This window comes from Epithele typhae (assembly GCF_022376455.1).
Source record: "Epithele typhae strain CBS 203.58 chromosome Unknown BXZ73scaffold_3, whole genome shotgun sequence".
Lineage (NCBI taxonomy): Eukaryota > Fungi > Basidiomycota > Agaricomycetes > Polyporales > Epitheliaceae > Epithele > Epithele typhae.
Window position 1 is genome coordinate 1,559,628 of NW_025954194.1, and position 14,166 is coordinate 1,573,793.

Here is a 14,166-nt window from a genome sequence, read left to right on the forward strand (position 1 = left end):
AGGGTCCAGTCCAGGAGTGTGTGATTAGGTCTCAAGTGTCATAATGCGATTAGTAGCTAGTGTCTGTCCCAAGTCCTGAAGGGCCTGCCGGTCTCCCACGCGCTCTGCTGACCGCTGCTTGAGCCATGCGAGCGCGGATTGCGCAACTTCGATCATTGGCTGCGGCATCCCGGCCAGTTTAGCGACCATCAAACCGTGACTGTCGCGGTTGACCCCAGAGCTCAATCGGTGGGTGTAAGTGAAGTATCCGTCCTGTGGCACACATCAGAAGTCGATCTTGGTAAAAACTTGAGATTACACGCACCCCGGTTTCTGTGATATCGGTGTAGTAGAAGGCGACTTTTGAGAATGGTCCACGTCCCCGGTGCGTCTCAGGGTTGTGCCCGAGCATATCTGCTAGCTCGTGGAAATGCGTAGCGAACATCGCCCGACAGCAATTCACAGTCAAAAGGTGGTTGATGGCTGAGAACGCAATGGCAAGCCCGTCGTTTGTTGTCGTGCCTCGACCGACCTCGTCCATGATGACCTGGATGATACTCACTTGGTGAGCGACAGCCCAAGCAAGCAGTTAAGGAGATAGACCCACAAGGCTATTCGGTGTTGCGCGGTGCAAGATGTCACTGGTCTCCAACATCTCGACCATGAAGGTGCTCCGGTCCCTGAAGAGGTCGTCCTTCGCTCCGACTCGCGAGAAGACGCGATCCACGATGCCGAGTTCCGCGTGATCCGCAGGAACGAAGGATCCCGTTTGGGCGAGGATGGACATGAGTGCGGTCTGGCGGAGGAGCGTCGACTTGCCGGCCATATTCGGGCCCGTGATGAGATGAAGTTGAGCATCTTGCGTGAATGAAACTGCATTAGGGACGAAAGTGCGGCCAGCTTTCAGTAGACCGAGTTCGACGGTGGGATGCCGGCCATTGACTACGTTATATGCGGTTCTGTCGTGGGAAGGTTAGGAGATAGATACGACATAGCGGGCTCTATGAGCTCTTACCCTTCCTTCACGACGGGACGTACCCATCGCATCTCTGTGGCGAGACTAGCGAAAGCAAGCGTGACATCGAGTTCGTCTACGATCTTCGCATTCCGGCGCAGCTTCCCAGACTGGGCGATAACCTGGTGCCATCTCAGTATAACACAGCGACACAGCATACGAGCCACAGACCTCTAGTCGCAAATCTTCGAATGCACGCTTTTCAGCCATCGAGATAGAAACTGCAGTTTGGCTGATCTCTGTGCCTAATCGACTCCATGCCTAATCGATTGATATGTGTGAGCGACAAAAATGGTAGGAAATGAAGACGCACTGAATGGAAAAACGTGCAGGTGGAGCTGCTTTCAGACAAGGGGGCGAACTCCGGACTGCCTTTGAGTCGTGCTGCATCTTTCTTGCGTGACAGGTGCACGAACATGCCTGCTCCAGGAGAAGCCCGTAGTTTGAGGGACGGAGCGACTAGACCGCATTAAGTCAGATCAGAGATGCATAGTGTCATCGAAATTCTTACGGAATTGGATCTGCAGTCTCCGCTCTAGAGAATCCTTCGTATTCAGGAGTGACCTCAGCTTTTCATGGAGTGTTATGAGCTCTTCCGAGAATCTGAAAGACTATGAGAAGCCTCTTTAAAGGCACAGGAAGACGGGCTTACTCGGGCTTGACAGTCCATTCTACCAGTCCAAGTGGATTCATGGGATCACGAGCGCCAGCGGGCGGACTCGCGGCTGGGTCTGGCAGCTCAGATTGCTCGCCTTCTGTTGCCGTCCAATCGCGAGGGATGACCGATGTCCGTATACGGTCTGCCAGTGCGTTTAGATCCTCTAGCTTATTCAATAACGCCTCCATGTTCGTCCACTCGGGGGACTCTGAGCGCTCCTCTGAATCCCACTTCTCAGTTATGATACGTTGCTTGATCCTTTCCCATGTGTCGATGCATATGCAAATGCTTGTCAGATCGTTGAAGCAACCCCGTCCAAGAAGTAGTTTCTGGATGATTCGCGATGCGTCTTCGGTCTCCCGTAGATGCTGCAGTATATCCTGTCTCAAGAACGCACGAGAATGAAAGAACGCGACCAACGACTGTCGAGCATTGATCTCGGCGACCGACGTGCTGGGAGAACCTAGTTGAAACACCTGTCAGCTATAAGTCTTCGCTGAGCAATTTATGGCGCTCACACAACCATCGGGCAAGAAGTCGAGTACCACTAGAAGTTACCGTCCGTTTGATGACAGACAGTAAACTACCAGTCATACCCCCATCTCCAAGGTTCTCGCGAATCTCGAGAGCTTTGACGGTATGCGAGTCGATCAACATTCGTCCCGTTGTGCTTTCAGGACTTGGCGATATGAGTGACGGCATATGCTCCATGAGGTGTGTATGCATGAAGGAGACAAGGAGCTGGATGGCCTCGGTTTCATCGACGGAAGACCGAGTCGGCAAGGTGCATGAAGCGTCTGATTGGGCCGTAACGTCGTCCGGGTTTAATGCGTCCCCATCGGAGAGCAAAGCGTCTTCAATTGGCGGCTCATGAGGCATTGCGGCATATGAGACGAATGAACCTTCTTCTGATAGTAATTGACGAATGGCCGACGAGTCGTCTTTCGAAAGGCGTTGATCCAGCACGACCTCCTTGGGGTTGATACGTACCAAGTCATCCCGGAGAGTGGAAAGAGCGCCGTGCTTGGTGTAGAACTCGCCGGTTGAGACATCAATCCACGCGAGGCCCACAGGCGTGTTGAACCCCTGCTCTGCTTGCGAGGCCGTGATGGAGAGCAGAAAATTATTCTCGAAAGGGTTCAGGAAGGGTTCGTCGATGAGAGTGCCAGGGGTAACGATTCGCACAACGCGTCTGTCGAAGCCGCCTTTGGCACCAAGTGCAGGATCTCGAGGGAACTCTTCGCAAATAGCTACGAAGCGACGATGATCTTGCACCAGGACCTTCAGGTACTTGTTCAGCTGCACGATGGGGAAACCTGCCATACAATAGCGTTGTCCGTCCCATGATTTTTTAGCAAGCTTGATGTTGAGGAGCTGTGCAACTTCTTTGGCCTGGTCGAAGTAGGACTAAATGCATTTGCGTCAGGTAAACTTCCAAGACACACTAGATTTGAACACACCTCGTAGAACTGACCAACCCGGGTGAGCAGAATACAATGAGGGTAGTTCCTCAGGTTCTCCAAGACTTCTGTGGCAAGACGTGTGCTCGGCAAGAACGTGTCCGAGTCTGCTACCTCGTTCAATCGCCTTGAAATGCGCGAAAACAAAGCGAGGTCGTACCATTGGTGGTCTCTTCTGTCTGCGCTGAACGCTTTTTGCGTCGTACTGCCAAGGATGTATGTATTGTCGCATCCGGTGTCTTTGCAACTGCGGGGTCTAGGCCTTCAGAAGACTTCTTGGGTCGACCACGCTTTCGAGCCGCGGGGACTAGGGGTTCAGCGGTCTTCTTGGGTCGACCGCGCGTGCGACGGGGCAATGTCGCGGGCACAAGGTCTGGAGATGATTCATCCAGACTGAGTGCGCATGATTCTAAAAAAACACGCGTCTTGCTAGCTGATTCGACGCGTCATAACAACGTGTATCGAAATTAGAACGCAAATCACTCGGCTTGCAAAGGCTGGCGCACATGAAGGGGTATTGGAGGACTCGGACGCATTCAGAGACTCATCTGAATGAGTGAATACGCCGTCAAGAAGTTCCGAAGCAGACACATTCTGTTCGTCGGTGGTGACTTTCCGGGGTGGGCGAACACTGTAGTTTTTCGTAGAGCGTGCGGTGAAGGCGACGGAGGATGCAATAGAACGCGAGAAGTACAGGGAAGTGGACCTTCTCGTGTAACACGCGATGGAGGTGGAGGGGAAAGAGAGCATGCAGGGAACAGCGGTGGTTGGGAGCCTCCCAGCTGAGCAAGTGTGGCCACAACCGCCACATGGGCGCCAAGCAGGAAGGGACGACCCGCGCCCATAAGCGTCAGACTAGCGGAGTTTGAAGACGCCAGCGACCCGTCTTGCTTTCGTGTTCGTTGACCACCAAAAACTGGTCGCCTTCGCGTCGTCCGCCGTCCTCTCCGCTTCTTGCTCGCCCCCCCCCACCTCTCGTCATCATGTCTTTCGCCGGTCGCCGCAGGGGAAACAAGGTCAAGAAGGGTGTCCAGTTCACCCTCGCCGTCGTTGGTGAGTGCCTGCGCCCGCCAACGCGCACGGATGCTTCCGTGTTGCGGATGGACACGCGTCCCAGCGTCCCAACCTCCCGTGTCTTTCGCGTGCTCCTGTTCTCATTTGAACGTTGGCATATAGGTGCCTCGGGTACTGGACGTACCACCTTCGTCAACACCCTCTGTGAGTCCGAGGTTCTGGCGCACAAGGTGTGCGACAGCCCCGAGACTGCTCACGTCGAGGAGGGCATTCGTATCAAGCCTGTGAACGTTGGTGAGTATTTCCTCTTGCATCTGCGCGCGATACACGCTCATATGTCTTTACAGAGCTTGAGGAGGATGGTGTCCGCATCGCCCTGACCATCGTCGACACCCCTGGCTTTGGTGACAACATCGACAACGAGTTTGCGTATGTATACGATATACCACCATGGCGTGGTAGTGTTCTCATGGTCCACCCGAATGCAGCTTCCAGGAGATTGTTGGGTACCTCGAGCGCCAGTATGACGACATCCTCGCCGAGGAGTCTCGTATCAAGCGTAACCCTCGTTTCCGCGACAACCGTGTACACGCTCTCCTCTACTTCATCCCTCCTACTGGTCACTCGTACGTATATTTCGTCTTAGTTCTCAGAACACGTTGTCTCATCAAGTGTCTTGTAGTTTGAGGGAGATGGACATTGAGCTTATGCGCCGCCTGTCCCCTCGAGTTAACGTCATCCCTGTTGTTGGCAAGGCGGATTCGCTCACTCCTAGCGAGCTGCGCGCTTTCAAGAAGCGGGTCATGGAGGATATCGAGTACTACGATATTCCCGTCTACAACTTCCCTTACGACATCGAGGATGATGATGAGGAGACGATCCAGGACAACAGTGAGCTCCGTGTATGTCACATACCTTGCATGCATGTTACTTGGACTGATGTTCTTTTTAGGCGATGATGCCGTTTTCTATCATCGGTTCCGAGGAGGAAATCGAGATTGACGGTCAACCCGTCCGCGCTAGGATCTACCCGTGGGGCATTGCTGAGGTCGACAACCCCAAGCACTGCGACTTCAGTCGCCTCCGTGGAGCTCTTCTCAGGTCAGTTGCTACATCTGGCTCTCGAGTATCGCACTATCGCTGATAAGCTTTGAAGCACCCATCTCGCAGACCTGAAGGCGCTGACGCACGACTTGCTCTACGAGACCTACCGTACGGAGAAGCTTTCCCGAACCGTCCATTCCGATACCCAGGACTCGTCCATCCTTCCCGAGGAGCTCGCAAATCAGAGTGTGCGTCTCAAGGAAGAGCAGCTCCGCCGCGAAGAGGAGAAGTTGCGCGAGGTCGAACTGCGCGTGCAGCGCGAGATCAACGAGAAAAGGCAGGAGCTGCTTGCCAAGGAAGAGTCGCTCAGGTATGCGCCGCTTGTCTCAGCTGTCATGGCACCCCAATGCTCATTTGATGGCGATCAGGAATCTCGAGAGCCGTCTCGCCGCGCAAGGCTCTCAGTCGGAGTTCCGCGATTGATCTGCAGGGACCTGACTGCGCTCTCCTTGAAAATATTCTCCGCATTTCGATATACCCTGTGTGCAAGGCTCACACTCGTTCTTCTCCCGTTGCATGTGGGCCTCCCCTCGGATGATATGCTACATACGATAACCCGTTTGAGTTACTAGCTGGCCGGCGTTCCCTCTCAACTCCGCGTTACCTCGCTGCTTTCCGTCTCGCTCCTTTGTTGAACCTTCCGTGTTTTGTAGACTGATGTTGGTAGTGCGACAATCTTCCACTCTTTTGGATCGGCGTAATAGTTCTGTCAGTATGAAACGATGATCCTGTTGGCGTCCAGGTTATTTGTGTATGCCAGGTCAAGGACGCGGCGTCTGAGACCATATGAGCAGGTTTGAGGGGGGAAGGAAGAAGTGATGGGGGTAAGACTGCGACCATAACAACCGAGGAGCGTGTTCGCGAGGGCGGGTACAGATGCGTTGCGAGGCCAGCCGACGCGCTGAGCGACTGGCAAAGACACCACCGGGAGCGTCGCTGGCCGCACAGCTGTCCGCCGTGGCACATGGGCACAAAGAAGGCTGTCGTGTGGGCAGCGCCGGACGACGGGCGGGCAGGCTCTGGCAGGCTGGGCACGCCACGAGCAGTAGGTTGGCGAGGGTTGGAGAGGCACGAGGGCGCGCAGGCGAGCGGGTGTCGACAGGCTGCAGTTGGGACACCCCGCACGCCGTCTGCGTCCGCGTCTGGTTCCGCTCCGAACCTCTCTCGCGCGCGCCCACCTCCCCCGCCGTCCCGCTGTGCCTGCGCGCTGTCCCCGACGACGTTCGCGCTGCATTGATCGATCTCTGCGTCTGGTAGGCCGCCATCTCGCTACGCGGCTACCCGTTGTGGCGCGCAACCGATATAGGCCCTCCCGCACCCCCGGGCCCGCACCTCCTCACGCCGCCAGCTTGTGCTTCCTCGCTGTCGGCCTTGTCTCTCCGCGCTTTCCACCCCGCTCGTTAGGCCCTCATTCGAGCACGGGATACTAGCTTCAACGGGTCTTTTGTTTGGCTGAACAAGCGACTCGCCCGGTTGGACGCTGGCAGAGGCCGCCCCCCCACCCCCGCACGAGACAACGCAACACTTGTCTGCGCAGCGGCCAAGTCCTCGCCATCCGCTCGGTGATGGAACTCGACTACGAATCCCGCCCGGTCACGGTCGCGCACAGGGGCCGAGAGTGGGGGCCAGGGGCGCTTAGTAGCACATCAGCCGGACCCCCTCGTCCTCCTCGTCCACCTTCGCGTCGCGCCGTCGCTCTAACGCGGGCCACACCCCTCCCCCTCCCCCGGGCCCGCCGCCAACACAGCCCATCCCCCGCCTCCCGCCGGCCATGGGTCTCTCGCGCTACGAGTCCTATGATGGCCTCCCGGATGCATCAGGATCAGCCCCCGATGTTCCCAGCATGACCACAGCATATGCCCGCCCCTCCCCCTCCCCTGGCCTTGCTGCCGTCACCGCATTCTCTCAGGCCCGGTACGCCTCCATCTCGACCTCCCCTCCCATCCCAGACGCCGTCCCCGACCATCTCGCCGACTCTCCCCCTCCCTCGATCCTCCGCAATCCCCAACCTCCCCCCGCACAGCCGCCCCCGCCCTCCCAGGAGTCCTCCCTCGACCGCCTGCTCGCTCCCATGGACAACCATCGCTCCTCCGGCCAGCGCCCTTCGTCGCGTCGCGCCCTTACACGCGCCTTGGAACTCGCCCGGGAAGCGGTAAAACTGGATTCAACCAATGACGACCCTTATGGTGCTGTTATGGCCTACGCGAAGAGCGTTGCTCTTCTGAGCGAAGTAATGGAGCGCGTCATGCGGGGAGAGGATAGTACGGAGAGCCACAGGCGGAAGAACGGACGGCGAAGAAGCGTCGTCGCTCAGGAGGAGGAGGTTCGACGGCTCAAGTCCATTGTGAGTATCTACCTCTGCACCTATGTTTGCGATCTAAGCCACTGCCCTGCTCCGTCGCCGCACATACAGCACGACACATACGCGGATAGGATGAACATCCTTAGCGTCGTGTACGACATCCCCCTCCCCCCTCACTCACCGCCAGCAATGTCCTCGATGTCTGTCTCCAGCGATTCTACCCGTCCCTCATCGCCCGCGTCAATATCACCAACTTCGGAGGCTTCGGCATCGGATATCGGCTCCCGCAACCGTTCCCCTTCTCGCACTCGCGATCATGACAATCGGCACTCAAGCGAGACGATGCGCGGTGAAAGCACGACGGATGACGAGTCGGAGCTTCTGAGCAGGAACAGCAGTTACACAAGTCTATCCCCTTCGATGCGCTCCCTCCAATCCCAACATAGTCCGTCACCCATACACCCGTATGCCGCCGCGGCATCCCCATCGTTGGTGTCACCAATATCTGGTGCTGCCTCCGGCTCGCGTGCCTCCGTGATTCGATCCAGGTCAAGAGCACCGTCAACGCTCCCACCTCCAGCGCCGCTCCCCACATCACTTCCTCCCCCCGCACCTTCACCTACGAAACCGGAGTACCCGGAACTGACGCCAACACACACCCTGCGGCCCGCAGAGATGTCCACAAGGAGTCGTGGCAACTCTGTAAGCCACAAACGCAACAACTCAGGAAGTCGGCTGGCTGCGTTGCGGGAGGAGCCCGTCTACGGCAGTAGCTCCTCGACCACGCAGCAACAGCAACCACAGCGTCCGACAATTGAAGAGCCTCCCCGTTCCAAGTCAAGGTTGAACATTCATCCACATGGCGCCTCTCCACCCCTTCCGCCATTACCCTCGCCTTCCCCGGAGCTTGTCACGCCCAAGACAGTCGAACCGGTTTCACCTCCTCCGGGCAGTCCTGGCAGTTTCATGACGCCGCGACCCAGAGGAGGGTCCACCATCTCCACCCGTTCGGAGGTCACTCCTATGGCGAAAGCAACGCTGATCAACGCGTCCCCAGCATTAGGCACGATTCACCAACGGCGTGGCAAGTCGTCCGCTCCGCCAGGCAGTGGAAGCGACGCGTCCTCCCCCACCGACTCCCCAATTTCCGCCGCTTCTGTACCTAACATGGGCTCTCGGATAGCATCCGCGTTGCCGTCGAGCACGCAGTCGAGTCTTGGCCTCGGCCGCAACCGTGCGCTTTCGCAGCCAGGACGACGCCCATCCATTGTATCAGCTAACTCATACCCCGCACCCTTCCCCGGCGCGCCAGCTGGCTCCCCCGCGCAACGGAAGGTTTCCATACCCTCGCGGCTTAACCCATCGCAGCCTCCACAAATCACGGTCAACACCGCGATTCTTTCCCCGCCTCTGTCGTTGTCGGGGCTCTCGCTCACCTCACCTGCGCTCGTCCCACCTCCGCCGATACCCTATGCCAATATTCCCGCCGCGCCGCTCTCACCGCTGCCCACGTCTGCGCCGCCAGACCCGACCCGGAAGCCGTACCACATGATGTTCCTCCTCCGGACGACGATGACTTCCAAGACGGGCGGTTACATAACCCGTCGACTGCACGTTCCGCAGGAGGTGTGGTCGCAGGGCGGTGCGAAGCTCACGAACGTGCCCGAGAAGATCCGCGTCGTCGAGGTCCTCTGCTCTGCGCTGGAGGAGGTGCAGCATTGGTCCGCGGAGTACTTCGGCGCTGGCAATGTCAGCTCGGGGATGGCTTTTGGCATCGGCTCAATCGGCCGCAAGGAGGGCGACCTCTGGGCGGCCAAGCTCGAAGAATTCACGAGCGTGTGTGATGGCGTTGTGGGGCAGTTTGGCAAGAAGCTCGGTGTCGGTGAGGGATTCGCTACCAAGAAGAGCAGCGGGGTGAGTGTTGCGCCCACTGTTTTTTTCGCGAGTGTCGTATCCCCCGCTATCCCGACATTTACTACCCCGCTTACGCATTTCTGGTCCTCGTTTGAGCGTAAACTGACCGGAGTTCAAACAGGTCACTTCGTGGGGTGGACGCCTGACGCGTCAACTCGACAAGATCACGAACGGCAAGAAGTACGTCTGCGTTGCAATCTTTCGTTGACATCCACATGCTAATCAAGGTTCTTCGTCTTCGTGATCGTACCCACAGCCTCGATTCGCCCGCGTTGTATGTTCAGGGCCTGTCGAGGCTCTTCATGGTTGCCCAAATCCTTGATGAGCACACCAAGGCCGCCTCTCCGCAAAGTACCGCGCCTCTTTACGCCGCTTTCCCTCCCGACTGCCGCAACGCAATCGAAAATAAGCTCCGGCACGCGTCCGAATTCTTTGCCAAGGTCGTCCTGACGTTCGTTATCCGTGACATGGCCCTTCTCCTCGACAAGTACGTCAAGAAGTGCGAGAAGTGGCTTGCGGAATAAGGCGCATCACCCGTGACTCTGGAGTCCAGTCCTGCCCTCGAACCATTCGCCGCCCATCAGCTGTCGCTCCAGGTCCCCTTGTCGACATCAGCTTCATTAAGGCTCTCCGCATCTGCCGGCACGCTTGCGCGTGCTGTGTGAGATCGCCGGGAGGTGCGGAAGGAGCATGCATTTGTAGCAAAGGAAGGATAGAAGGCTACGATTGTCTTCGTCGTCGTTCGTGGACAGTCCGGCGGCGGCCCAGTTGTTGAATTCATTTGTTTCGAACCCCCCATGTACTCTGTTTGTCCATTACCTACCCCCACCCATCTACCCCGCCCTCGCCTCTCTCCGTCTCACATCTCTGCGGCCCCCTTCATGTGTTTCACTCATATGCACCGTACATACACACACAGTCTGTCCCCACGTACGTATCGCATCTCTACTGGTAGCAGCCCACCGCGACGCGCCGGCATGCACACGCGTCTCCCTTCGTCTTCATCCTTGGTTACCTGACACTCTGCACTTGTTTTCTCTCGTCTCGCTTCCCTTGTTCTACCTGCGACGTTTGGTTCGATCTGGCCTGGTTCCCCACATCTGTATAATTATGCTTACCGTATAGACTCCCGAGCTCCCTCTCTCCGCGCGCGCACAGACATGTCTCCACATGCTCAGGAACCCCTACAAGTACTCACTTTCGCCTCGCCCAGCGACAAACGGTCGATATCCTCGCAGGTACTCTCGTTCGTCCTCCCCTCCCGTCGGGCACCCCGCCCGTCCGAGCGCTGCTCGGTACTTGATCAAAAGAAACGGAAATGGTTCCCCCTCCGCCGCTCGCGCGCCCACCGCGCGCGCAGATCACGGACACTCGTTGATCGTGTTTTAATTTCGCCTGCGGAGCCTGGGGGCCCCCGGACCCGACTGGACAAAAGCGGCAACGCGAACATCCCGGGCCGATCCTCCATTCCCGCAGCGGCGGTGGACCTCCGCGCACCTCCAGGGTCCCACTTGCCACTGGCTTGCGTGCCCATGTACAGCCTCGTGAGCGGGAACCACCGCGCGCCCGACGAGCGAATGTCGTTCGGCCGCGGGAGCCCGCGTGGCGGGACCGGCGGTCGCGCGCGCGCGCGCGGTTATTGGGGAGGGAGAAGGCATGCACGGGTCTATATAGAGAATAAGGGGGACGTGATGGATGCGGGGCGGGCGGCAAGTGCGGTTGTGTCCGAGGCGGATGGATGCACGGACGCGGTGGCGTGAGACGGGTGACGGGCTCTGGCAGGCGATGGTACAAGGGTGCGAGAAGCTATGGATGATACAGGGATGAACACAGCATAAGACGAACGAACGGGGAAGGGGCATGGAGTGGCGGGGTATATCAGTGGCGTGGGGTGCGAGCGAAGATGGGTGGGGGCGGTGAGCGGGCTTGGAACTCGGAAGAAGAAAGCATATGCGGCTGTGGTCTATGAGATGCGACGGGCCCGACGACCGCGGGTCTGAAAGAGGAGATGGAGAAGAAGGTGGACGGCGTCAGCAGTGTACGGTTGCAAGACAAAGTCTATTCCTGCCATCCGGACCCGTCCGCGCTTCCATGCTTTGGACGAGATGGGTGGTGGCCGCGCACTATGCGAGAATTTTTCGAAGTGACGCGGGGTACGAAGGCTGATAGACCGGCTCCGGCTCCGGGGTTGGGTCCTTGCCGCGAAGGCGGCTAACACACGCAGTCGCCGAGCTGGAAGGAGTGAAGGATGGTGAGGGGCAGGCCGAAACTCAGCGGAAGAAGCGGCGTACTGTAATCGCGGCGCGTGTTCTCGTCCCCATATATCTCGTCGTCCGAGTCGGAGAGAGGGTCTCTGGTCAACACGACGTGCATGGCCTCTGGGAAGCGAGCCGCGTCAATGGAGGGATATGATGAAAGACAGGGGAAAGTGCGCGCACGTTCAAGCATGGTTCTCTCTGGAATATCTAGGGACGCAGGCTGATACCTCTCAACCATGAGATGGGGGTGCGACGCACGTCTTGTCGGGCCATGCGGCTCACGGGGATAAATAGGGTGGAACAAAGTATGCCCATGGGACTTTCGTGAGTTCCTCGTCGGCTTCCCATTGCTATGTTGGAGCAGGTCAGCAGAGGGGCTAGCCGCTCGGTCGGGATAAAGCTCGGTCGGGGTGCGTGGCAATGGGGCTGCCTCATGTGTGGACGCGTGCAAGGAGCCCCGCACATAAGGAGGAGTGGATACTCGACGAGAACTCAGGCTGTCAGAGTGCGAGGATGTGAGCTGCCTCCGCCCTGGTCCTGTGGGACGTTCAGTCATTGAGTGGCAAAAACGACGGAGGAGCCGCGAGCGTACCATCGAAGGCGTCGGCGTGGTATGGATGCGGTGTCGAGGAATGGCTATCTGCTGGCGTGACGTCTCTCGTGCTGAGGGCGGACGTAGATTGGGCGAGTCTGCTCCTCCCTTTGCCGCGTCCTGTCAAGCCGAGAGCTTGCTGTCGCGCTGCCTCTGCCACGTCCTCCTGGGCGGCTAGATGGTCCCGTGTGCTCTGAACGAGACTCCTCTGGGATATCATGTCCTTCCCACGTTGGATCTCTTCAGGCGTATCGACGTTCTCCAATTTTAACTGGGCATCTGACAAGGCGACGAAAGGAGGGGCCATTTCGGAGCCCTCTTCAGAGTCTGGTGCACGGAACGGATTTCCTACAGAGCCTTCGTAATAATGGTAGCAGAGCCAGAGGAAAGCCTGTGCTCTCGACTGTGAAGACACTTTGATCGGAGTGAAGAGGTCAAGGAACTCGTATGAACGAGGGGTGAAGTGTGACCGTGCCACTGTCTGTGAGATCATCCGGCGTCAATGGGACGAGGTGGATGGAGGGTGCGAGCGAAGGCGTACGGACGAGTGGCTCGCGAAGACGAAAACCAGGTTCACGATGCTGGTGGGTGGGATCTGATTTGAACGCTAACAGGCAGGGATTAATATCGTCTGGGCGGAGAGTGTGCAATCGTGCTCACGGTGCGGGCAAGAACGTCGTTGGGAGTTGTGACATTCCCCTGCGCCTCGTTCTGGAGGAAACAAGTCTTGAGTATGTTTTTGATGCGAGGGGCATCCTGCAAATTGCCCTTTGTCTGTTGCAGAGCAGGTACTGGGTGGTAGGTGCGCAACTGGGTCTTCATTTCAGGAAAAACTAGGCGCGCGTACGGGGTCAGTGGGGATCCCAGGGGAGTGGTGCATGGATGTATGCGGGGTAGACGCGCACGACAGGGGCAAACCAGCGATGGGGATGATGAGAGCAAGAGAGACTTACAGGCCATGGTGGTGTTGATGCGCCCGACGTTGGAAAGCAGTGAGATCATCCCAAACTCATTGCCGAAGAGTGGGCTTTCCCTGATCTTGTCACGGAGGGCGCGGGAGCACTTGGGGGAGTGGATGAGGGCGTTCACGTAGAGATCACGGAAGGAGACCTTGGAGTGGGGGGGATAGCCGCGGATGGTGTTGTGAGGGTCGGTGAAGACGGCTTGGGGGTCGTTGAATATGGCGTAGAGCATGTCATACTGGAGGTCGACGCGTGTGAGGGGCTGGCCATCGGCGCGTTTGACGGCGAGGTGCTTGCGCTGGTGTCCGTGGGAGCTGTGGGGCGGGTGAGCAGGCGGGGGCAGTGGGGGCGCACGACGTACCCTGCGGGCGGCATGGGGGTGGGGGCGGAGAGAGAAGTGGGGGTAGCTGTGGGCGACGGAAGGCGACGAGCCAAAGGTTGTGCCCGCCACACTTACGGCACGCGCCCGATCCATCTCACCCTCCGCCTTAAGCCGCCGCTTGCCTCATTAGTCCTCCGGGGGTCTAATGGGCCTGCGAGCCGAACAAGCCCCCGAGGTCTCAGTTGTGCCCCGCTCCGGCCCGCGAGCCTCCGCCACTGCTGCCATCGGCCTCGGCCCGCCGCTACGACGGCATCCCAGCCCGACGGTGCCAACCAAGCTCAGCGTTTGATCCAAGGATGTGTTCACCCGCACACCCCATCTGTCCACGGCCTCTCTCCGCCATTGAACGCATTCTCGCCAGTCTCCGGCCTAGCTCCTCTTCTTCCGCCTTCCTTGCCACTCCGCGCGACCGCTCTGACACTTCCGCGATAGCACATCGACACAGGACGTCGCACATTTGCCAACCCCGAGCCTCGTTTGTACGCGCTTGGTGTTGTTTGAGTGGCCGAGCGATTCCGTTCCCAGA

The 14,166-nt window shown here is 58.3% G+C and overlaps 4 protein-coding genes across 4 annotated transcripts; 2 read left to right on the forward strand and 2 right to left on the reverse strand.

The window, feature by feature from the left end:
- Positions 1-24: 24 nt before the first annotated feature.
- Positions 25-3,862, reverse strand: BXZ73DRAFT_87414 (muts domain V-domain-containing protein; the record flags this gene model as incomplete). The annotated part of the gene is made up of 11 exons (XM_048024556.1): positions 25-252; positions 305-526; positions 587-938; positions 995-1,116; positions 1,166-1,255; positions 1,308-1,453; positions 1,506-1,597; positions 1,647-2,115; positions 2,171-3,059; positions 3,113-3,177; positions 3,619-3,862. The coding sequence occupies 11 exons, from the start codon at positions 3,860-3,862 to the stop codon at positions 25-27; spliced, it is 2,919 nt and encodes a 972-aa protein (XP_047882892.1).
- Positions 3,863-4,095: 233 nt separating this feature from the next.
- Positions 4,096-5,653, forward strand: BXZ73DRAFT_39348 (GTP binding protein; the record flags this gene model as incomplete). The annotated part of the gene is made up of 8 exons (XM_048018358.1): positions 4,096-4,165; positions 4,289-4,420; positions 4,474-4,555; positions 4,615-4,752; positions 4,809-5,028; positions 5,079-5,227; positions 5,283-5,540; positions 5,599-5,653. The coding sequence occupies 8 exons, from the start codon at positions 4,096-4,098 to the stop codon at positions 5,651-5,653; spliced, it is 1,104 nt and encodes a 367-aa protein (XP_047882893.1).
- A 1,348-nt stretch (positions 5,654-7,001) lies between these two features.
- BXZ73DRAFT_97021 (uncharacterized protein) lies at positions 7,002-9,970 on the forward strand (the record flags this gene model as incomplete). Its single annotated transcript, XM_048027228.1, has 3 exons — positions 7,002-9,446; positions 9,568-9,626; positions 9,703-9,970. The coding sequence occupies 3 exons, from the start codon at positions 7,002-7,004 to the stop codon at positions 9,968-9,970; spliced, it is 2,772 nt and encodes a 923-aa protein (XP_047882894.1).
- Positions 9,971-11,657: 1,687 nt separating this feature from the next.
- Positions 11,658-13,633, reverse strand: BXZ73DRAFT_87417 (uncharacterized protein; the record flags this gene model as incomplete). Its single annotated transcript, XM_048024557.1, has 6 exons — positions 11,658-12,241; positions 12,297-12,777; positions 12,838-12,903; positions 12,957-13,129; positions 13,250-13,572; positions 13,620-13,633. The coding sequence occupies 6 exons, from the start codon at positions 13,631-13,633 to the stop codon at positions 11,658-11,660; spliced, it is 1,641 nt and encodes a 546-aa protein (XP_047882895.1).
- Positions 13,634-14,166: the final 533 nt, after the last annotated feature.